The sequence below is a fragment of the Chiloscyllium plagiosum genome, unplaced genomic scaffold, assembly GCF_037043375.1.
Source record: "Chiloscyllium plagiosum isolate Xiang-an unplaced genomic scaffold, Cpla_swu_hap1 HiC_scaffold_2, whole genome shotgun sequence".
Taxonomy (NCBI): Eukaryota; Metazoa; Chordata; class Chondrichthyes; order Orectolobiformes; family Hemiscylliidae; genus Chiloscyllium; species Chiloscyllium plagiosum.
The window spans coordinates 103,263,044-103,287,295 of record NW_028270140.1 but is presented as its reverse complement, the minus strand read 5'-3'; the positions used below and the strand labels follow the sequence as shown (position 1 = coordinate 103,287,295).

The following is a 24,252-nucleotide window of genomic DNA, read 5'->3' as shown; positions in this document are numbered from 1 at the left end:
GGCGGAGTGGACCGAATGGGTTGAATGGCCTTACTTCCATTCCTATATCTTATGGTCTTTTCCTTACCACCTTTCTTAAATAGTAGTTCCACATTAGCCAACCTCCAGTCTTCCAGCATCTCACCTGGGACTATTGATGATACAAATATCTCAGCAAGGGGCCCAGCAATCAGTACTCTAGCTTCCCACAGAGTTCTAGGTTACACTTGATCAGGTCCTGGGGATTTATCCACTTTTATGTGTTGAAAACATCCAGCACCTCCTCTCGGCCATATGGACATTTCTCAAGATGTCACCATCTATTTCCCCACATTCTATATCTTCCACGTCCTTCTCCACAGTAAACACTGATGCAAAATACTTGTTGAGTATTTCCCCCATCTCCTGTGGTTCCACACACAGGCTGCCTTGCTGATCTTTGAGGGGCCCTATTCTCTCCACCCTTTTGTCCTTAACGTACTTATAAAAACCCTTTGGATTCTTCTTAATCCTATTTGCCAAAGCTCTCTCATGTTCCTTTCTTGTCCTCCTTATTTCCCTCTTAAGTGTACTCCTACTGCCTTTATAATCTAAGGATTCTCTCAATCTCTTCTGTCGGTACCTGACATATGCTTCCTTCGTTTTCTTAACCAAAACCTCAATTTCTTTTGTCATCAGCATTCCTTCTACCTCCAAGCCTTTCCTTTCACTCTAACAGAAATATATTGTCTCTGGACTTTCACTATCTCAGTTTAGATTAGGTTAGATTCCCTACAGTGTGGAAACAGACCCTTCGGCCCAACAAGTACACACCGACCCTCTGAACAGTAACCTCCCAGACCCATTTCCCTCTGACTAATGCACCTAACACTACAGGCAATTTAGAATGGCCAATTCAGCTGACTTGCACATCTTTGGACTGTGGGAGGAAATCGGAGCACCCGGAGGAAACCCACACAGACATGGAGAGAATGCGCAAACTCACAGACAGTAGCCCAAGGCTGGAATCCAACCTGGGTCCCTGGCGCTGAGGCAGCAGAGCTAACCACTGAGCCACCGTGCCACCCGTTCTGAAAGCTTCCCATTTTCCAGCCGTCCCTTTACCTGCGAACATCTGCCCCCAATCAGCTTTTGAAAATTCTTGCCTCATATCACCAAAATTGGGCTTTCTCCAATTTAGAACTTCAACTTTTAGATCTGGTCTATCCTTTTTCATCATTATTTTAAAACTAATAGAATTATGGTTGCTGGCCCCAAACTGGCCCCCCACTGACACCTCAGTCACTTTCCCTGCTTTATTCCCAAGAGTAGTTCAATGTTTGCACCTTCTCTAGTCGGTACAGCCACATACTGAATCAGAATGTTTTCTTGTACACACTTAACAAATTCCACTGCATCTAAACCATTGACACTCTCGCAGTGCCAGTCAATGTTTGGAAAGTTAAAATCCACTACCATAATTACCCTATTATTCTTACAGATAATTGAAATCTCCTTCCAAATTTGGTTCTCAATTTCTCGCTGACTATTAGGCCGTCTGTATTATAATCCCAATAAGATGATCATCCCTTTCTTATTTCTCAGTTTCACCCAAATAATTTCCCTGGATGTATTTCCAGGAATATCCTCCCTAAGTACAACTGTAATGCTATCCCTTATCAAAAACACCACTTGCCCTCCTCTCTTGCCCCCCTTTCTATCCTTCTGATAGCATTTGTATCCTGTAACATTAAGCTGTCAGTCCTGTCCACCACTGAGCCACATTTCTGTAATTGCTATGATACCCCAATCTCATGTTCCTAATCATGCCTTCTCTGTTACGTCTCTTGCACTGAAATAAATGCAGTTTAATTTATTAGTCCTACCTTGTTCTCTGCTTTGTTCCTACCTGACCTGACTGACTCACTCTTTTTCCCAACTGTACCGGTATCAGCTCGATCTCTTTCCTCATTATCTCCCACGGTCCCACCACCATCACCACCTCGCCTCTCCCCCACCACACCCCCCAACCCCCCACACCCACCCCCACCTTTCCAGTTTACAGTCTCCCAAGCAGGTCTAGCAAATCTCCCTGCCAGTACATTAGTCCCCTTCCAATTCTGGTGCAATCGATCCTTCTTGTACAAGTCACTCCTATCCCAGAAAAGATTCCAATGATCCAAAAATATAAATCCTTCTCCCGACGCACCAGCTCCTCAGTCATGCATTCATCTGCTTTATCCTCCTATTCCCACCCTCACCAGCTCATAGCACCAGGAGTAATCCAGATATTACTACCCTCGAGGACCTCCTTGTTAAAATTCCTGCCTTTCTATATTCTCCCTTCAGGATCTCATCATTTACCCTTCCTATGCCTTTGTTTCAATGTATGCAATGACCTCCTGCTGGTCCCTCTCCCCTTTGAGAACATTCTGCACCCTCTCGGAGACATCTTTGGTCCTGGCACCAGAGAGGCAACACACCATCCCGATTTTTCGCTGCTGGCCATAGAAACGGATGTCTGTGCCTCTGACTAGAGAGTCCCCTATCACTATTGATCAGTTGTACCCCTCATTACATTGAAGCCTGTCTCAATAGCAGAAACTTGGCTGTTTGTACTACATTCTGCTGAGTCCATCACCCCCTATATTTTCCATTTCACCCTTTCATACTTGTTTGAAATGGGGATAGCCACAGAAGATTCTTGCACTACCTGCCTATCCCTCCTACCTTTCCTGGAGTTAACCCATATATCTGTCTGTATCTGTAACTTTTCTCCCTTCCTATAACTATCATCCATCACACTCCCAGCTCTTGTAAATTCCTCATTACCTCTAAATGTCGCTCCAGCCAATCCATTTGATCTGATTGGTTTTGCAACCAAAGACACTTCCTGCAGACATAATTCTCAGTAACATGGAAACTCTGCCTAAGCTCTCACATCCAACAAGAGCATATCACCCTACTAAAGGCCATTTTTGCTCCTTCACAATCTAAAGACCCAGCAAATAGCACCGTCTTTTTGCTCTAAAAAACAGCGCTCCAGGCTAACTTAGTACTTATGGTTTATATTTTTAAAATTTAATCGAGACAGATTTCAATAAAACATATAATCAAGAAAGAACCACTCTACTCACTACTGTAGACTTACAGCAAGGTTACATGTTAAAAATTATGTACTTATCAGTTCCTGTGCTGCTGTGAGATCTCCCACACAGGTTCCTCGAAGATCAGTTGTGAATTTCGCTGTTTGTTAATTTTTCCTCGACGTACTCTGATGTCCAGAGATACATGAATTCAAACAGCAAAGCAGTAACTGTGCAGATTCACTACTATGTCAGTTATAAGTTTATTTCTCTCTTTCCTTCACTGACCATGTGCTGCCTTTTGTCTGTCCTTCTCCTTTTAAATAGTGCCATTATTTTGACTTTTTTCCTTCAAAGTTTCAAAACAATGCATCAGCATATAAAACAGTATTTGCTGCTCCTGGAATTTGAGGAACTCACCTCCAACATCTTGGATTATCTAGGATCCTTGTGATCCATACATTTGTTCAGGACTGCCTCATCTACCCGAACTCTAAGTCATGGGACCTGACTGTATGTAACCCTCATCTCATACCCATATAGGACCATTTCTGTGGTTCCGGCACCAAACATCATTCCCCAAAGTAAATTGTCTCTTTCACTTAGAGGAAGCATGTGGCCTGCACTGGCGGTGTTGATGCCATTTCATCCTCCCAGGTCTGGGAATATTAGAATTAACCTGGAGTGTAGTCTTTTCACCATCAGAAACTCTGCTGGAGGTATCCCCATTATTGTAACCGAACTGGAACAGTTTGGCATTGAGTGATACTGTAGGCTGCTTCTTCAAGCCTGCCTTCAACATTTGGAACACTCTTTTCAGCAGACCATTAGCCGATGGATGGTATGGAGCTGCCCTTACATGCCGAATGCCTTTCGACTTTCAGAAATACTCAATTCCTTGCTGGTAAATGACGTCCCATTGTCTGTGACCAATATTTCCAGGAGTCCATGTATTGCGAATGATGCTTGCAGTTTTTCCAATCATCATCCCTGAACAAATTCTATGCGTGTCCCAACCACTTCGAATGAGCATCCACAATGAACAGGAACATTGAGCCCATGAAAGGACCAGCATAGTCAACATGTAACCAAGACCACAGTTTACCCGGCCAATCCCATGAATGTGGGGGCACCAGCAGTTACAATTTTCATCTTTGCGATCACTCTGGGCATTGCCCCACCAATGCAACTATGTCAGAATCCAACCCTGGCCACGAGACATAACGTCTTGCTTGCATCTTCATCTTGGAAACCCCTGGATGACCCTGGAAGAGATCAGGCAGCATCGGGAAGCCACTCTTGATCCCCATAGTAATATGCCATCCTCTGCAGTGATCTGGTCTCACAACGTCCAGAAAGGTTTCAATCCTGGTTGTGATGGCCCTTCTGTTTCACCCATTACAACCAGGTGTTTTAGTTTTGATAGGACAGAATCTTTCTGTGTCCACTTCTATTGGGATACCCTGTAAGCTCCCATTCTCCACTTGCTGCATTTTCTAATGACAGAGCCAGTTGTTGTGCCTATCTGAAGTCCAACTGGGCTTCAGCTGGTAGTTGCTTTTACATGGTTATGTCATTAATCCCACATACCAAACAGTCTCAGCATGTCATTCAGGGTAACCCTACCAAAAATCCCAACATGGATTCCCCTGGTTCTTGAACAGCAGAGTAAAACTGATAGCATCTCAGAATTGGATGCGGTTTGGAGTAGCAATATTCCTTAATCAAATCCATCAACTCTCAGAAGGTTTTAGTGTCTCGTGCCTCTGGGAAAGTTAAGCCCCTTAAAACTGAAGGATTACTCATTGCTTTTCATCCGTCCCAATGTCACTTGCCCAGAAAAATATCATGTTCTTTCCACATACTGGGCCATCTTCAAAGGCAGGATTGAACAAGCCAAGCTTCCCAAACAAAGGCATGATGCCAGAACTGATTACCCCAATTCAAAGATGACTGTTACAAGTAAATGTTCTTCAGGCATGTACTGTTTTCTCTTGTTGCCACTGAAATAACTCCACAGAGGCTGGTATCTCATCAGAGCAGATTCTGAATCTACTGTTTATATTTTTTTCTTCTAATCTTGTTTTTTTTAATACCATCCCCACACTACTGACAATCTTTGTCTTTGTGGTCACTCTGGGCATAGCAGCAATGGTGAGGCAATGTCAGAATCTAACCCTGGCCACCAGACATAACTTCTTGCTAGCATCTTCATCTTGGAAACCCCTGGAAGAGATCAGCCAGTATCGGGAAGCTACTTGGGACAATCACTCTTGATCCCCATAGTAATATGCCATCCTCTGCAGCGATCTGGTCTCAGTGCTTATTTCTCCTCACCATCCATGATGTGTGCTTGTAGGTGTAGGACATAGTGAAGAAACATTGAGCACAAAAAACTATATTCGTATTCCATCACCAGGAATACAAAACAGCCAAATGGCCAGTGCCAAGCAGTGCCCTTCTCTTCAAGGGCAATACCTACATGAACGAAAGAGTGAAGGAAAGAGTATCAAAATAGAACTGGAGGAGGAAATAAAACACTCCATCCCCCGCAGTGTCCATCTCTTCCTGAAGAATCTCCTGTTTACATTGGGCAGCCAGGGCCTCCTGTTTGACCCAGGTTAACAACCCCAATCAAGGATATCAATCAATGACATCCACCTGGTCCAATGACTACCCACAATTAGTTAAAGTTTCATAACAATTTAAACATATTAATTACAGAAATGTTCAGCAACTGTCAGGCTTTAAAATTACACTTAGGATAAGCAAAGAAAAAAAATACGGTGGATGCTGAAAACCTGCTCCCTTCTTGGGTCTTTTACATGACTGCAGAAAAGTATCCCGAACATACAAGAAATTCATGACCTCTCTGGCAATGTATCATCTGCTTGTCCTAATCTATATCAAAGTTATGATTCTCATTGAAACCACTTTGCAACATGTTTATGTATAGTCTATTACATCATAACAGCTACTGGGGTAACTGCCACTATAATGTCACATTATAAGTAGTAGTAAGAAATAGAAAATAAAGTTCCCACTGCATGTTTACTTCAGATTAGATCCTGTCATCCTGAATCCAAGGTTACACATCCCTAGCACTTTCCCTACCTCACCTATAAAACTAATAACCTTATATATTTACTTCCCTGTCCTGACCACCATGCAGCAATGTTTCAGTAATGATCCAACATCATATCCTTTACACTGAACTTCCATCTTCAAATCATTCAGTATGCTCATTATTCTCCATGCAGGTGCGTAAAGAATGCCTATTTGGCTCATACACTTTAACTTGCCCTTAAAACCTAAGAAACATGTGAGTAATACTTTTCTCTGATTATTTAATCACATCACATTTTAAGTTCTCTTCACCTATTATGTCTAAAGGACAAGTTCAACTCTACTATGCAGTTTTTAACGCCTGATCACAATTTTAGATGTGTATTCAGAGATTTTTTTTACATTTTAATTTTGAAACTTTTCATTTTGCTGAGGGCAATATCATCAGTTGGATTTGTTTATAATTAGCTTCCTCTCCAAGAAGTTAATGGTGTCATCTGGGTTTTCAAACATTCTAATGTGTTACAGCTGCGCTATTTCATAAGCGTGCAATCAGCAACTACAACACTAAGTACTTTTTGACATTAAATTTTGATTTAGGCCTATAACTGGGCCTGCACCTGTGAACCAGTTGCACAGACATCCTATAGCTCAGAACAGTCCATAGCAGGATAATTCAAATCATTCTGAGATATCATTTTCTTCAATGTTCCAAATTCGAGCCTCCCCTTTAATGGTGCCAAATTCTCCACATGGTGCCAAATTCTCCACATGGTGCCACCCTAGGGTGAGGATGTTTTGATGTGCAAGAATACATGTAGCAATATACCAAGATGTAGACCCTTCCCTCCATGCTTGGGGCAGACATCATAAACTCATTCTGGACATAGGCTTGCTTGCTGAGCTGGAAGTCTCATTTTCAGACGTTTCATCACCATACTAGGTAACATCTTCAGTGACCCTCCGGACGAAGCACTGCTGGTGTTGCCTGCTTTCTATTTACATGATGAATTTTTTTGGGTTGGTAATGTCATTTCCTGTGGTGACGTCATTTCCTATGGTGATGTTATATGTTTGTTGATAGAGTTCTGGTTGGAATGCCATGCTTCTAGGAATTCTCGTGTATGTCTCTGGTTGGTTTGTCCTAGGATAGATGTGTTGTCCCAGTCGAAGTGGTATCCTTCCTTATCTGTATGTAAGGATACTAGTGAGAGAGGGTCATGTCGTTTTGTGGCTGGTTGATGCTCAGGTAACGTTGTGGCTAGTTTTCAGCCTGTTTGTCCAATGTAGTTGTATCAATGATTTTCCTATGCCATTTTAGACCATCAATAATACCCTTATTAGCAAAGCATTCACTGGAGAGGAGGAAAAACAACAAACTGCCATTCTTAGATGTCACAGTAGAGCGAACAGTCAATGGGGAACTTCAAACCAGTGTCTACAGAAAAACATATGGACCAAATATTGAACTACAGAAGCAACCATCCCAACATCCACACACAAAACTGCATCTGAACATTATTTCAACGAGCCACCACACACTGCAGCTCAGTGGAACTATGCAGAACAGAGGAAAATCACCTATACAGTGAATTCAAAAACAATCGAAACCCAATGAACACAGTCCACTGATTTCTCAGGAACACACCCAAATAAGCAGACAAAACACGTCCAGAAACCCTAGTCACTCTCAAAGATCAAAGACATCTCGAAAATGACTGACAGACTACTCGGACCCCTTGGCCTCATGGTAGCCCACAAACCCACCAACACACTAAAACAGCAGCTATTGAACTTGAAAGATCCTATACAGACAACAAGCAAAACTAATGTCATTTACAAAATACGTGCAAGAACTGTAACAAACACTACATTGGACAAACAGGCAGAAAACTAGCCAAAACAATACACGAACATCAGCTATCCACAAAATGACATGACCCTCTTATAGTATCTTTACATACAGATAAGGAAGGACACTACTTCGACTCAGACAACACATCCATCCTAGGACAAGCCAAACAGAGACATGCACAAGAATTCCAAGAAGCATGGCATTCCAACCAGAACTCTATCAACAAACACATTGACTTGGATCTCATTTACCACCCCCTGAGAAAAAGACCAGGAAATGACATCACCAACCCAAGGAAACCCAAACATGTAAATAGAAAGCAGGAAAAACCAGCAGTGCTTTTCCGATAGGCTCACTGAAGATGTTACCTAGTATGTCAATGAAAGGTCTGAAAATGAACCTTCTAGCTCAGCGAGCAAACCTACATCCAGAACCTCAACCTGAGCTACAAACCTTCTCAAAACTCGCTATCATAAACTCATCCCTCACTAATTTTCCAGATCTATTCTCTGTCAGTACTCTAGACAGAAGATCACTTTCGCATTGCTACCATACTCCTCTGTACTCAATACTGACAGATACCACTGTTCAAGTGGAAGGGACCCCAGGACATGTGTTGCAGTTCCACATTATGAAGAATCCTAACGTACACAAGTACTACCAGATGACAGTTCCCATTACATGCTGCAGGCCTCTGTTCGAAAAAAAAATTGAAGTGCTGAAACAAAATTTGAAATGTCTTCCAGTAGTCATTCACAAAAGGGGTTCTCATTACACATAAAATACATTTGTCATTTATTTAACTGCTGCTCCTCTCTCCTATCAATAACCACAAGTGGACTGAAGGGGGACTAACTAATCTGCTACAGATGACTGATTATAGTGATGCCAATAGCACAGAGCAACAATTTTGACTGTAAGGTAAGTAATCATGGCAAGAAAGCATGTATACAGGATTAAACCATAATTTAATACAATAAAGTGTATAACAAACTTGATCACATGCATACAAGCTCAATGTACTCGGATAGTTTCCACTACGACTAAACATTTAACATTTTACATAAACCGCTCCCCCACTTCGCAACATTCTCAATTTCCACTTGTTTCAGTTGGATCTAATAGTATTCAAAGTCCTTGAGAATATCATGAAGCATGAACATCAGTGTGTGCCATAAGTTTACTGTTAAAGATGCAATGTGTTCCATAAAGTTCCAGGGTGGGGAAGAGAGAAGTGGAGGAGGAAAAGAGGGAAGTGGAGGGGAAAAGAGGGAAGTAAGTGAAAATAAAAATGGAAAAAGAAAAAAAAATGACACACATATTTGAAAGGATGGATCTTAAACATGCATTTCCAAATCCATTTCGGGGGGGGAAAAAAAACTAGTAGTATAGAGGAAACAGGAAGTCAAGCATGAGAGAGAGGGAAAGTAGTGAAGGAAACAAGTAGTAGGGGTAAGAATGAAAGTACAAAAAAGGACTTACGAAATGAATATGGTTTACAGAGTAAATAAGAACTCATTGGGGTAGTGGGCTGGAAATCAAACTTGGCTAATCCCAGAGTCATCATAAAAGTTACAGATTTTATCAAATTATCTGAAGTGGTTCCAGCAACATTACTCCTACGTCTCCTTGTTCTGAACTAATTCAGTTCAGTTTCTGGTCAATGACAATGTCCAGGATATATACCATGCGATATTCAACCATAGTAATATAGTTAAAAGTCAAAAGGATGATTGTTAGATTATCTCATGCTGGAGATGTTACTGCCTGGCACTTAAGCAGTGTATACGGATATTGTCCAGGTCTTGTTGAATTTGGACATGACCTGCTTCAGTATCTGAGAAGTCATATTGAACTTTGTGCAATATCAACAAACATCTGTACATCCGACCTCATGATGAGGCAGAGTTCATTGATGAATTAGCTGAAGGTGGTTGTGCATAGGACACTATCCTGAAGAACTCCTGCAGAGATATCCTGGAGCTGAAATGGTTAATTAGGGTTAAGCTTACCACCTTCCTTTGCACTAGGTATGACTTTCTGATACTCGAATCTCTATAATAATAGGCATTGAAGGATATGTTATTTCATAATTTAAATATAAGGGTAAAAGGGCACTGGATACGGGACCATTTCACATGAAATAAATACAGATTAGCAGATTTTCATAGTGCTACCTTTGTTGCCTCTGGAATTCAAAGCTAATTATCTGTTTTAGTACTGACTCTTCAAACCTTTGCAATAACTCTCGTTTCTGAAAATTGCAAGTTCACTCCTCACTGGCTTTGCATGTATTGATGGACAGAATATCAGAAAGAATGCATGCACTTGCATTTTCCCACTACACAATCCGCATAATGTGCTGCAGGTAGGGAAGCCCTCGTATCAGAAGGACAAGTTCACAAATCAGCATGTATCTTCTTACAACTATTAGTCACCACATGTGTGTAAAGACCATTCAACCAAAGTTATAAAATGTAAAAAAGAACCTACCTCTCCAAGAGCTTCATAACGTTTCTGATTCCATCTGTGCAAGTCCTCATGGTAATTGAATACATATGGTTCCCCAGTTTTTATATGTCTTAACTGTCCCTCTAGACACAAAGAATAAATTTCAATCATTTGCATGTAACCTGTACAATATCTCATTTCTAAGATAGGAAAATAAAGTACAGCATATCTTAAGTTTAATAATGTTAATTAATGTACTCAGTTTTTCTTTGTTTTATTAAATGAGCCCATCCATTATGTGAGGCAAAAGCATAACTAAAAATCAAAAAAATGCTGTTCCACAGGCAGCAAGTTGCTCAGCTCAGTCACAGCATCGAAGAATCAAGCATTGATGCAATATCCAACTGGACTATGAAGGGAAGTAAATTTGCTGATTTTTGCTTCCAACTGGATAATCACAGGGCAGCTTAGGTATGGACAATAACGATCGTACAAAAGAGAAATCTACTGCATTTTAACCCCTAAAATACAAATAACAGCACTGCAATAAAATGAATTCCTGTATGCTGCACTGAACAATTTTATAGACAAGCATAAAGATAACTTATTTTCACAGAACTTTCTACATTCCTTCATAAAATATTATCCAATTACTTAGAAACACATCAGACAAAACAATTTCGAAACTCAATGTTGCAAGACAGTTTGTATCCAGCTAACTTCCATCTGTTCTGCAACAGCAAGGGTCAGAATAGTCAAAGAATGAAAGGAGGGGCTCAGAGCAGGGGGTTAGGTAGGAAGGTAGATGGAATGGGGAGGTGGTCAGAGATGGGAAGGGATGCACAGAGGTGTTCAAAGCAGCGGTTAGGCAGACAGGTAGTCAGAGAAGGAGAATGGAGTGAGGGGATCACATTGGATCAGGAGAGGGGTTGCAGGGAGGAGCAGAAAGCGAGCAGACATTCAGAGTTGGGGTGCAAGATGACGTAAGCAAGAGGAGAGTTGGCTGGACAAAGGGGTGCAAGCAAGAAGGATAAGGTTATGAGAACAATGATGATGGGGCATACAACAAGGACAGGGGCTGGGGCCTAATAGCAACTCCTTCTAATAGGTCTTACATGTCAGCAAGGTTTAGCATGAGCATGCGGCTACAACACGGTTGTAGCAGATCAAACTGGGCAAATGGTGGACTGTACAGTCAGATGAACCTATTTTGGAGGATGACATCCTCACCTGTCAGCCAAGCTTTTATCAAAGCCATGTTGATCATTTACATCATCCAAGATAAACTCACAAGTGAAATGCTACTAAATTTTAGACATTGTGAGATGTGCAGAGGGGCACAATGTTAACTGAACTGAAAGCTGAGTCCACTGGATCAATGTTGAGTGAGATTAAGTCAATTAAATGCTGGGAAGGAGTATACGTGGGCAAGAAAGTTGGCAAAATTGTCCCCTACCAGCATTTCATTCTCCAGACAGACTTATAATGCAAATATCCAGAAAATGATGGAATAATCAAAAAGGTCTGGCAGTAACCATGGAGACAGAAATAGAGTTAACATTTCAAGTTGCTACACTCACATCAGAACGGAATGTTCTGAATGTTAGAATTACAATAGGTTTTTGGTAGGACAAATTGGAAAAGGCAGATAAACAGCTAAAGGGATGATCTAAAATAGAGCAGAAAATAGAAGACATTAAGATGACAAGCACTGGTGGGCAGAGCCAAAAGGGAATAGTAATGTGAAAAGTAATGAAACTTAATAGCAGAATAATGAAAGCTGCCAGAGAGAAAAGAAAAGGCAAAACGAGATTGACTGAAACTTGCAACGAAAAGCAAAATGAAAGACACAAATTACATTCCAATTCTGGGTCCAGAAAGGTGTAAAATGTCTAATCTAAAATGAATGCTGTTCCTCAAGCTTGTGTTGGCCTTCACTGAAATGCCACACTAAAATGAGCTGAAAGATGTCACAATGGAAGCAACGCAAGGAATAAAGATGGGACGGCAGCAGAACCCCAGGGTCGTTCTTGCAAACATGATAGAGGAGTGCTGTAAAGAGATCAACCAACCAGTATTCAGTCTTCCCATACTGTCATAGGTTACTTAATTCTCCACCATTTCCCAGCCACCACCAAAAACGTTTACCTACTTGTTCAGCATTCCAAAGGAATCATTCTCACGGACACCCTAATCCACACTTCAAAACACATCAACAACATATATCCTTCCCTCTAAACCCTCATCTAAGAGATTCGATGCCTGCTCAACACCATCTCCTTCCTCACCATCTAAAGCCCCAGCACTCCTTTCAGCACTCCTATGTGTACTTTTTCCAATCTTGTATATCCATATTCATTATTCACAATGTGGTCTATTCTTCAACGGGGAGAGCGAATGTAGATTGGGTGACTCTTTCCTGAACACATCTGTCTCATCCACATGCATTACACAGAACTTTTGATGGCCTGCCTTTCTGAATTCTCCACCTTGCTTTCATGTCAACTTTGGTCCTCCATGAACTGCAGTTTTCCCAACAATACAAGCTTGAGCAATGATACCTCATCTTTCAAACACCCATTTTACAGCCTTTTGGACATCAAATTCAGCAATAACAGTCTGCAATTTCTGCATCAGATCATGAAGCACCTCTCCACTACTATTTTGTTGTCTCTTTCTTTGCATGATTATGCGACATTGCCAAACAGGACAAGGCGACAAAACTACACCACACACATGCACACCAAGAACAAAAAAAAACTGGAGAAACTTGGCATTCTCACTAGTAATAGCAAAGCCCACCCTGGCACCACAGTAGATAACATTATCACTGCGGGGAAGTCTATTATCAACTTATCGGACCACACCCTTCGACCAGAAGAGATTGAAGTCCTGAGCAGGGGTCTCAACTTCTGTCCCACCACCAAAATGGACCCATTGGTTCTTGCAGCAGACACGAAGGAGTTCATCAGACAAATGAGACTCCAGGAATTCTTTCAATGAGCCAGCTGTGATCCCAACGAACCCACTGATGAACTGGAACAGTCATCACAGGGATCTGTAGAGGAGCGACCAAAGAAGGTGTCAACTTGGACCCCACCAGAGGGCCGCTGCCATGGGCTTGACATGTATGCTCAAACCGTCAGGAAATATATAAATGCCAGATTCATCAGCTGTACCCACAAGGTAGTGCAAAACATCACCCGTTCACAACGCAACGCCATCCAGGCTCTCAAAACCAATCACAACATTGTCATCAAACCAGCAGATAAAGGAGGAGCCACTGTTATTCAAAATAGAACAGATTACTGCAAGAAAGTGTACCGATAATTGAACAACCAGGAACACTACAGGCAACTACCAGCTGATCCGACCAAAGAATACACCCGTAAATTAAACACACTGAAGGACTGGATCCAAAGTCCTGATCGGAGTTCCCTACATGCCCTCATCCCACATACTTCTAGTGTAGACGACTTCTACTGCCTTCCAAAGGTACACAAAGCCAACACACCAGGACGTCCTCTTATCAGGCAATGGACCCTGTGTGAGAATCTCTCTGGCTAAGTTTAAGGCATCTTGAAACCTATTGTACAGGGGATCCCCAGCTTCTGTCATGACACTACGGCTTTCCTACAGAAACTCAGCACCCATGGACCAGTCGAACCGGGAACATTTCTCCTCACAATGGATGTTTCCGCACTCTACACCAGCATCCCCCACAATGACGGCATCGCTGCAACAGCCTCAGTACTCAACACCAACAACTGCCAATCTCCAAACACCGTCCTACAACTCATCTGCTTTATCCTCGATCACATCTTTATCTTTGACAACCAGTTCTTCATCCAGACACTGAACAGCTATGGGGACCAAATTTGCACCCCAATATGCCAACATTTTCATGCACAGGTTCCAACAAGACTTCTTCTCTACGCAGGACATCCAATCAACATTATGCATCAGGTACACTGACAACATTTTCTTCTTCTGAACCCATGGCGGGGAGTCACTGATAAAACTACAGTTTATCAACAAACTTCATCCCACCAAACTCACCATGGCCGACTCTCGACTATCTGTCTCATTCTTGGATACATTCTACCGCAAACCCACAGACCACCTCACAATGCTACACTTCTCCAGCTTCCACCCAAAACATATTAAAACAGCCATCCCCAATGGACAAGCCCTACACGTACACCAGATCTGTTCAGATGAGGAGGAACGTGACGGACACCTGGATGCCCTCATAAGAACGGGGTACGATGCTCAACTCATTGACCGCCAGTTCCGACGTGCCACTGCAAGGAACCATAATGACCTACTCAGGAGACAGACACATGTTGCAACCGACAGGGTACCCTTCGGTGTCCAGTATTTCCCAGGAGCTGAAAAACTACAACATGTTCTTCGTGACCTGCAACACATTATCAATGAGGATGAGCAACTCGCCAAGACCTTCCCCACACCTCCACCGCTTGCCTTTAAATAACCGCGAAACCTCAAACAGATCATTGTTCGTAGCAAGCTGCCCAGGTCTCAGGACAACTCCATAGAATCCTGTCACGGTAGACGCTTCAAGACATGTCAGAGTGTGGACATGGATACCACCATTACACGTGGGCCACCTCCAATCATGTATGTGGCAGGTACTCATGTGACTCAGCCACAGTGCAGGCAAGGATGCCCTGAGGCATGATACATTGGGGAAACCGAGCAAAGGCTGCGGCAACGGATGAATGGGCAGTGCACAAACAGACAGGAGTGCTCCTTCCCAGTTGGGGAACACTTCAGCGGTCCAGGACATTCGACCTCGGACCTTCGAGTTACCATCCTCCAAGGCGGATTTTGGGACAGGCAGCAGCGAAAAGTGGCCGAGCAGAGGCTGACAGCTAAGTTCCGTACCCATAGGAATGGCCTCGACCGGGACCTTGGGTTCATGTCACACTACAGGTGACTACCATTGCACTATAGGTACACAGAACACTCCTACACACACACGCACCCCTTCACAGACTTAGACACTCTCCACTCACAACCATTCACCCCAGACAGACAGACACACACACACACACACAAAGACCCACATGCACACATATACATATACATTTGTGGGGTGAATTTGTACTTGCAGAGTTACATTGTACTTTGCTCAAAAACTGCATGAATTCATGTGAGACTCTGTTATCTCACTTTTTAGATTAGAATCAGTCTAAACATTATGGCACAGACAGAACACAGGGGGCTAACACCTTCAACATATTGTCAGGCTAACACCAATTGTTAGTTAACCTGAGAATGTAACTTTAAAAAAAATGCTTTGTGATTTACACATGAAAGAAGTGAAACTATCATGGTATTCGAAGAGATGGAAGACTCAACAAACAATCAAGGTATTTTTCAATGTATAATTTCAGTTACATCACACTGTAAACTTTGGCTATAAATTCTGTGTCTTCCACAACCACCTGATTAAGGAGCGGCGCTCCAAAAGCTAGTGCTTCCAATTAAACCTGTTGGACTATAACCTGGTGTTGTGTGATTTTTTTCTTTGCATGGTTAAGTCTTGGTATTGGCATTCCTTATTTAGCATTTGGGCAGCAGCTGGTCATTATTCAGCCTTTCAACCTTTCTGGGCACATCCTTTATTTATTGTATTATTATTGTTTAATTCTGTCCCAACAAGTTCTTGGTCATTAATGTCTCCCTTTTCTTGCCCTGTTAAATTTTGTTTGGTCTCCAAATCTCATACCCACCATACAACCTAGTTAAAAACTAGTACATTTCTGTTTTCAGTTCTGATGAAAGGTCATTGACCTGAAACAATTACTTAGTTTCTCTTTCTCCATTCTGTCAGATTGGTTTATAAATTCCACCATTTTCTGCTTTTCTTTCAGATTTGCAAGACTTGCAACATTTTTCTTTTATATTCGATTTCTCTGTTATATTCTCTCCACTACTAAATATCTTTCCAATACTGCAGAATCCAAAATTGCATCAGAGATAGAAAGTCACTTAGTTAGTAATGTAAGGGACATGGGAATAGTAACAGAAGATGCAACTGAGAATTATCCACTTCCGTCACACCAAATGGTAGAGCAGGTTTCAGAGGGCCACTCCTATATCATATGTAAATAATGCTCCAACTGTACTCAAAAATTTCATTTAGATTAATCATTACATCTAAACTTCTACTCTCTATACCTCTTGCCGATCTAGGTTTGTTCAATAAATTCGCCAAAGTTGTATGACCCTTTGATCTTTTACCATAAATTCTGGTGTCCAATGTATTGTCTCACTTGCTACCTGAGGAAACAGCAGGTGCACCAAAAGCTTGCAGTTTCAAATACACCAGTTGGACTATAACCTGGTGTCATGTGATTTTTTACTCTTGTCATATAGCATATTATGTGGCTGCTTTTAATGGTGAGAACTTGAAGCCTTTGCCATGTCACCCACCCCACCAACACCTCAAAAAGACTATGATAACAAGCCACTTAGAAAATAACAGCAAGATTAGATAGGGTTAACACAGGTTTATAAAAGGGAAACCATGTTTAACAAAATGATTGAAGTTTTGAGGATGCAATCTGTAAGATCATGATTTTTTCTGAACTTTTAAGAGGGAATTGAAATGAGAAGGAAGTGAGGACTGCAGATGCTGGAGATCAGAGCTGAAAATGTGTTGCTGGAAAAGCGCAGCAGGTCAGGCAGCATCCAAGGAACAGAATTGACGTTTCGGGCATAAGCCCTTCTTCAGGAATGAGGAAAGTGTGTCCAGCAGGCTAAGATAAAAGGTAGGGAGGAGGGACTTGGGGGAGGGGCGTTGGAAATGCGATAGGTGGAAGGAGGTCAAGGTGAGGGTGATAAGCCGGAGTGGGGTAGGGGCGGAGAGGTCAGGAAGAAGATTTCAGGTTAGGAAGGCGGTGCTGAGTTCGAGGGATTTGACTGAGACAAGGTGGGGGGAGGGGAAATGAGGAAACTGGAGAAATCTGAGTTCATCTCTTGTGGTTGGAGGGTTCCTAGGCAGAAGATGAGGCGCTCTTCCTCCAACCGTCGTGTTGCTATGGTCTGGCGATGGAGGAGTCCAAGGACCTGCATGTCCTTGGTGGAGGGGGAGGGGGAGTTGAAGTGTTGAGCCATGGGGTGGTTGGGTTGGTTGGTCCGGGTGTCCCAGAGGTGTTCTCTGAAACGTTCCGCAAGTAGGCGGCCTGTCTCTCCAATATAGAGGAGGCCACATCGGGTGCAGCGGATGCAATAGATGATGTGTGTGGAGGTGCAGGTGAATTTGTGGCGGATGTGGAAGTATCCCTTGGGGCCTTGGAGGGAAGTAAGGGGGGAGGTGTGGGCGCAAGTTTTGCATTTCTTGCGGTTGCAGGGGAAGGTGCCAGGAGTGGAGGTTGGGTTGGTGGGGGGTGTGGACCTGACGAGGGAGTCACGGAGGGAGTAGTTCTTTCGGAACGCTGATAGGGGAGGGGAGGGAAATATATCCCTGGTGGTGGGGTCTGTTTGGAGGTAGCGGAAATGACGGCGGATGATACACTGTACATAGAGGTTGGTGGGGTGGTAGGTGAGGACCAGTGGGGTTCCGTCCTGGTGGCGGTTGGAGGGGTGGGGCTCAAGGGCGGAGGAGCGGGAAGTGGAAGAGATGCAGTGGAGGGCATCGTCGACCACGTCCTGGGGGGAAATTGCGGTCCTTGAAGAAGGAGGCCATCTGGGTTGTACAGATTTGGAACTGGTCCTCCTGGGAGCAGATGCGGCGGAGATGAAGGAATGGGGAATATGGGATGGCGTTTTTACAGGAGGCAGGGTGGGAGGAGGTGTAGTCTAGGTAGCTGTGGGAGTCGGTCGGTTTATAGTAAATGTCCGTGTTGATTCGGTCGCCCGAGATAGAAATGGAAAGGTCTAGGAAGGGGAGGGAGGAGTCTGAGATGGTCCAGGTGAACTTGAGGTTGGGGTGGAAGGTGTTGGTAAACAATTAAGAAAAGAACCAAGGATTCTTGGAGGATTGCATCATGTTTTGAAAGCAAGTAACCTGTCGCTCATTGTAAACGCTTTTTAGAACGCTGTTGGATTCAGCAGTAGTTGAAGTGTAGTTTAGCAAATGAACTGGATCCGATTTGCCAAACTGCCCTGGATCCCCTGGGCTCTTACATCCTTGACCAGTCTCCCATGAGAGGCCTTGTCAAAGGTCTTATCAATGTCCATGTAAACTAGATCCACTATATCACGCTTATCTATAGATCTAGTCACCCCTTTGAAAAATCCAATCAAACCTGTCAGAAATGATCTACATCTGACAAACTATGCTGACTATCCTAAATTAATCCTTGCCTCTCGACATGCAGATTAACTCTATCCCTCAGAATTCTTTTCAATAGTTTCCATATCCATGGATATTAGACTCACTGGCTGATACTTTTCTGGTTTATCCCAATCATCTTCCTTGATGAATTATACCCCACGTCCTCTGACACCTTTCCTGTATCCAGAAAGAATTTGAAAATTTGTCAGGGCTCCTGCAATTACCTCTCGTGCCACCCACAGCAGTCTGGTATACATCTCATCTGAGCCTAGAGTCTTACCTAATTTTAAGTCTGCTAAAACCAGGAATACCTTCATCTCAGAACATCACAAACATATAAAATGACAGGTGAAAGGGAAGTAGGGGAAAGAACAAAGGGGGAAAAAAAACAGGATCTATGATAGGTTAGGGTTAGGCAGGAGTGTGGGTTAAGGGCAGGAGTCAGGAGTGACTACATTACCAAAAGGGTGATGAGGTAATGCAAACAGATGGCAATGAGACACAAAAAACAGGCTGGCGAAACTACAGATGGGAATCACAAAAATAATTTTCAACAGGAGTGCCAAATTAACACTGGGGAGAGGCATTGATCAGAAATTGATCTGTTGGGTCTAAAAGAGAATGAAGTTCCCAAGAGAAAACAGGAAGTGCTATTCATCAAGCATGCACTGAATAAAAGGTCAGAGTGAGTGTGGAATGGAGATCAAATTGTCAAGCACCCAGAAACTTGGGGTCAGGCATGCAGACTGGACAAGGATGTTACACAGTCATCCAATTTGTATTTGGTTTCCTCAATTTAGTATAGACTGCATTGTGACAACAAAATACAATATATTCAAAGAAAATCCCTGTGCATTTAGAAGAGTGTTAGGGTTCAGGATCTTAGAAAGGGAGAACAACATGTATTGCATCACCTGTTTGCAAGAGAAATGATGACGACTTTGGGGTGATATAGGAGCGGGCAAAGTATTATAGGCAGAGCAGTACCTTCAGAATACTAAGAGTGGGAAAGGATAAGTGTTTTCTGGTGGCAGGTGTGGTGGAGGTACATCATTTAATGTGGAGGTTGGTGAGGTAGTAAATGAAGACAAGCAGAACTTGTTTTTATGCTGGAAGAGGAAGTAGTATGAGCAAAGGGATGCAAATTCAAATGGTGACAGAACACATTGAGATCAATGATTTCAGATCATAACCTCTCCATGGATAGTGATGAAGGGTGTAGTAGGTTGCAGAGAGACATAGACAGGATGCAGAGCTGGGCTGAGAGGTGGCAAATGGAGTTTAATGTGGACAAATGTGAGGTGATACACTTTGGACGGAGTAATCGGAATGCAAAGTACTGGGCTAATGGTAAGATTCTTGGGAGTGCAGATGAGCAGAGAGATCTCAGTGTCCATGTACACAGATCCCTGAAAGTTGCCACCCAGATTGACAGGGTTATTAAGAAGGCATACAGTGTTTTGGCCTTTATTAATAAAGGGATTGAGTTCCGGAACCAGGAGGTAATGCTGCAGCTGGACAAAGCTCTGGTACTGCCGCACTTGGAGTATTGTGTACAGTTCTGGTCACCGCATTATAAGAAGGATGTCGAAACTTTGGAAAGGGTGCAGAGGAGATTTACTAGGATGTTGCTTAGTATGGAAGGAATGTCTTACAAGGAAATGCGGAGGGCCTTGAGGCTGTTCTCCTTGGAGAGAAGAAGGTTGAGAGGTGACTTAATAGAGACATAAGATAATCAGAGAGTTAGATAGGGTGGACAGGGAGAGCCTTTTTCCAAGTATGGGAATGGCAAACATGAGGGGACACAACTTTAAAGTGAGGGGAGATAGACGTCAGAGGTAGTTTCTTTACTCAGAGAGTAGTAAGAGTATGGAATGCTTTGCTTGCAACGGTAGTATATTCGCCAAGTTTAAGTGCATTTAAGTCGTCATTGGACAGGCATATGGATGTACATGGAGTAGTGTAGGTGAGATGGGCTTCAGATTAGTATGACAGGGCGGCGCAACATTGAGGGCCGAAGGGTCTGTACTGCGCTGTAATGTTCTATGTTCTTGTTTGGATCGCAGTCATTGGTACTCAATCTGTTCTGCATCACAGAATGTATTTCTTGTCACCATCATCTCTTTTGTAATTTCAATTTCTCTTGTCTTCCACCCGGAGACATTCTCCATTTCTAATCATCAACTACCTGCTGCCAATGAACTTGCTTAAAATGTAAAACTGCTAACTTTTCCAAATTTAGGTGAAATGTTACAGACCTGCAACATTCATGCTGTCTGTCTCCATAGATTGTGCCTGAATAGAATTCTGTTAAAAATGTGTTAATGGAAAGAATGTGTCGCTGGCTAAATCAGCATTTACTGCCCACCCCTTCGAGTCAACCACATTACCATGGGTCCGGAATCACATATAGGCCAGACCAGGAAAGAATGGCAGATATTTCTCCCTAAAAGAATATTAGTGAATGGACAGTGGTCACCATTGGCTTCATATTCCAGATTTTTAATAAATACAAATTTCACTATCAACCATGATGAGAATCCAACCCAAACTCTCAGAACACTAACTTGGAGTACTGGATTACTAATCCAGTGACATCATAGTTACACCACTACCTCCCCCATCTAACCCCAGTATTTCAGCTCTCAGCAACTCAAGGTATTTTCTTCCGTTCAAAGTGACAAAAATATTTGCAGTTCAAAGTGATAGAGCATTCACATTAGAATATCAATAAATATAATATTAAGTTCAAATTCGTATCTCTACATTTTTGGCTAGCAAAGAACATAAAAAGTGGATTTAAGGAAGCTTTTAGAAGCAGGGTCATACTGATAGCATCTTCAACATAAAATGACTTAAGATAAAACTGTCCAATGTGGAATAAGGAAGAAGAATTCAGGAGAAGTAATCCAAAGTTAGAAGATCGCACACGTGCTAAACAGAATGACAAATAGGCAGGGTTCGTTAAATATTAACAGAACTATTAGGTCCTCAAAAATCGAACTCACAGGTCAGATGTAATTTTAAAATAAATTCTCGTGAGCTAAGTAAAGCCAGCATTTATTGCCCTATTCTACTTGTTCTTGAGAAAGCCATCTTTGTGAATTTATGTAACCAATCTGAATTAACAGTTTAGACCCAACAACAATTAATGGAGAGACTGCGCGAGACAGTGTACCCAGTGCACGCAAAAAAAAAGAAATAAAACCTTAATAAGTCAAAAAGTCATTGTTTAGGATCTCATTCATGTGGAAGGAGGAATTAAACAACTATCCACGTGCTTTGAGGTCATCAATTGGACCTGCTTAGCTTAGAATAACACATGACGACTGTTTTTGGATTAAGCTACAGATAATACCAAAAACATTGATGATAATCACTGGAGTTTGGAAGGATGAGGGGAGGATTGCATGGAAATTTATTAAATTTTAACATGTCTAGACAGGGTTCATGCAGGAAGGTTGTTCCTGATGGCTGGGGATTTGGGACATTTACAACTGAGTTGAACAGAAGTTTCCTCCTCCACAAAGGGGTCAGTCTATAGCAGACCTGGGCATTTTACAGCCCACGGGCCATATACTGCCCTTTGGTCGTTCCTGTCCAGCCTGCATGAAGTCAATCTTAAATTAGAACATAAATGAAAAAGTATTTACGCCATGCACGCAATACAACTGTGTTGCTTTTGTTTTGAAAAGGATGCCTTTTTTATTTAATTACGGACGCACATGCACGGGTATGTGCGTGCATGAACAGCTAAAAGTGATGCTTGCTGGCTAGCCCTCAAAATGCTAGCTCATGCCAAAAAGAAAGGAAGGTTGATACGGAAAGACGCGTTTTGAACAAGACATGGACAGCTATATATTTATTTACAGAAATCGGAGGTAAAGCCATGTGCTTGCTTTGTGGTGCACAGGTCGCTGTGTTCAAGGATTATAATTTGAATTGCCACTACTTGACCAAACACACAGAGAAGTACAACAACTTGTCTTATCAAGAACAGGCAAGGGAGTTGGATGCTTTGTTAGCTAAGCTGCATAACCAGCAAAGATGTTTTACTAAACTTCACATATCCAGAGATGCAGCTGTCAAGACAAGTTATGTCATATCCCACAAAATCGCCAGAAACAGTAAACTGTTTTCTGATGGAGAGTTTATTAATGAATGCTTGTTGGACTCTGCAGAACTAATATGCCCGGAGAAAAAGGAGGCATTTGAGGATGTGCCCCTCTCCTGACGCACTGTAACGAGAAGGACTGAGGACATCGCGAGAAAGCTGGAGCTTCAGTACAGCACAGAGCGGTCAACTTTGACTTTTTTTCGTTGGCTTTGGATGAGCTGCAACACACATGACACAGCCCAGCTACTCATCTTCGTACGTGGGACAACTACGAACTTTAAAATCACGGAGGAGCTGGCAGCCATGCAGTCAATGAAAGGAACAACAACTGGTAATGATTTGTTCACAGAGGTAAATGCATGTTTGGACACATTGGGACTAAAATAGGACAAGCTGGCAGGTGTAACAACGGATGGTTGTTCAAATCTAACAGGAAAAAATGTTGGACACTTAAAGAGAATGCAGGATAAAGTGACAGAAATTGACCCTGAACAGAAATGGTATTTTTGCATTGTATGATACATCACGAAGTGTTGTGTAAGTCAGTGTTAAAAATTAACCATTTGGTTGATGTTGTAACTAAAATAGTTAACTTCATCAGGGTAAGAGCTTTGAATCACATGCAGTCTGTTGCGCTTTTGGAGGAAACTGAGCTTGAACATTGTGACATAGGCTACCACACAGCTGTGAGGTGGCTCAGCCTGGGCAAAATGCTGAAAAGTATATGGGACCGGAGAGAAGAGATTCAGGATTTCAGTGTAAAGAAAGGGAATGGCATTCCACAGCTGTCAGATGCAGACTGGATTGCAGACCTTGGTTTTGCTGTTGATGTGACTGCACTTATGAATGAACTAAATGTGAAACGGCAGTGCAAGGGCCTTTTTGTGCATGAATGTACATCTTGGTGAAGGCTTTTAACAGAAAGTTGCAGCTTCTCTCAAGCCAAATGGAGGACAACATTCTCACCCACTTGCCAACACTAAAGGAAGCCACACCTTAAGCTGATCACCACCACAGGTATTCACCTGTGTTAGAAGCACAGCATAGTGAATTTTCAAGGCGATTTCAAGACTTTAAAATGGTTGAGAATGAAATGCACATGATTTTTTCCCCATTTACATGCAATGTGAAGAACGGACCTAGTGATGTTTAGCTTGAACTCATTGACCTGCAGTCTGACACATTTCTGGCAGAGTACTTTAGGTCAGTCTCACTGCTTGATTTTTACTCTTCCCTCAAAGGGGAGAACTTTCCACACGAGGAGGCATGCTCAGAAGATTCTTGTCCTCTTTGGATCTACCTATATATGCGAACATACATTCTCAGTGATGAAGTTCAACAAATGCAAATACAGATCCTCTATCACCGATGACCACCTCTCAGCTGTCCTTCACATATCCACCTCAGACAT

The 24,252-nt window shown here is 42.4% G+C and overlaps 1 protein-coding gene across 5 annotated transcripts in view; it reads right to left on the bottom strand.

The window, feature by feature from the left end:
- arb2a (ARB2 cotranscriptional regulator A) overlaps positions 1–24,252 on the bottom strand; it is a 570,831-nt gene that overhangs the window by 528,970 nt on the left and 17,609 nt on the right. For all 5 annotated transcript variants that reach the window (XM_043709291.2, XM_043709302.2, XM_087999275.1 and 2 more), the window contains exon 4: positions 10,459–10,559. In XM_043709291.2, coding sequence (XP_043565226.1) covers positions 10,459–10,559 — 101 coding nt within the window. The remainder of the gene's footprint in view (positions 1–10,458; positions 10,560–24,252) is intronic.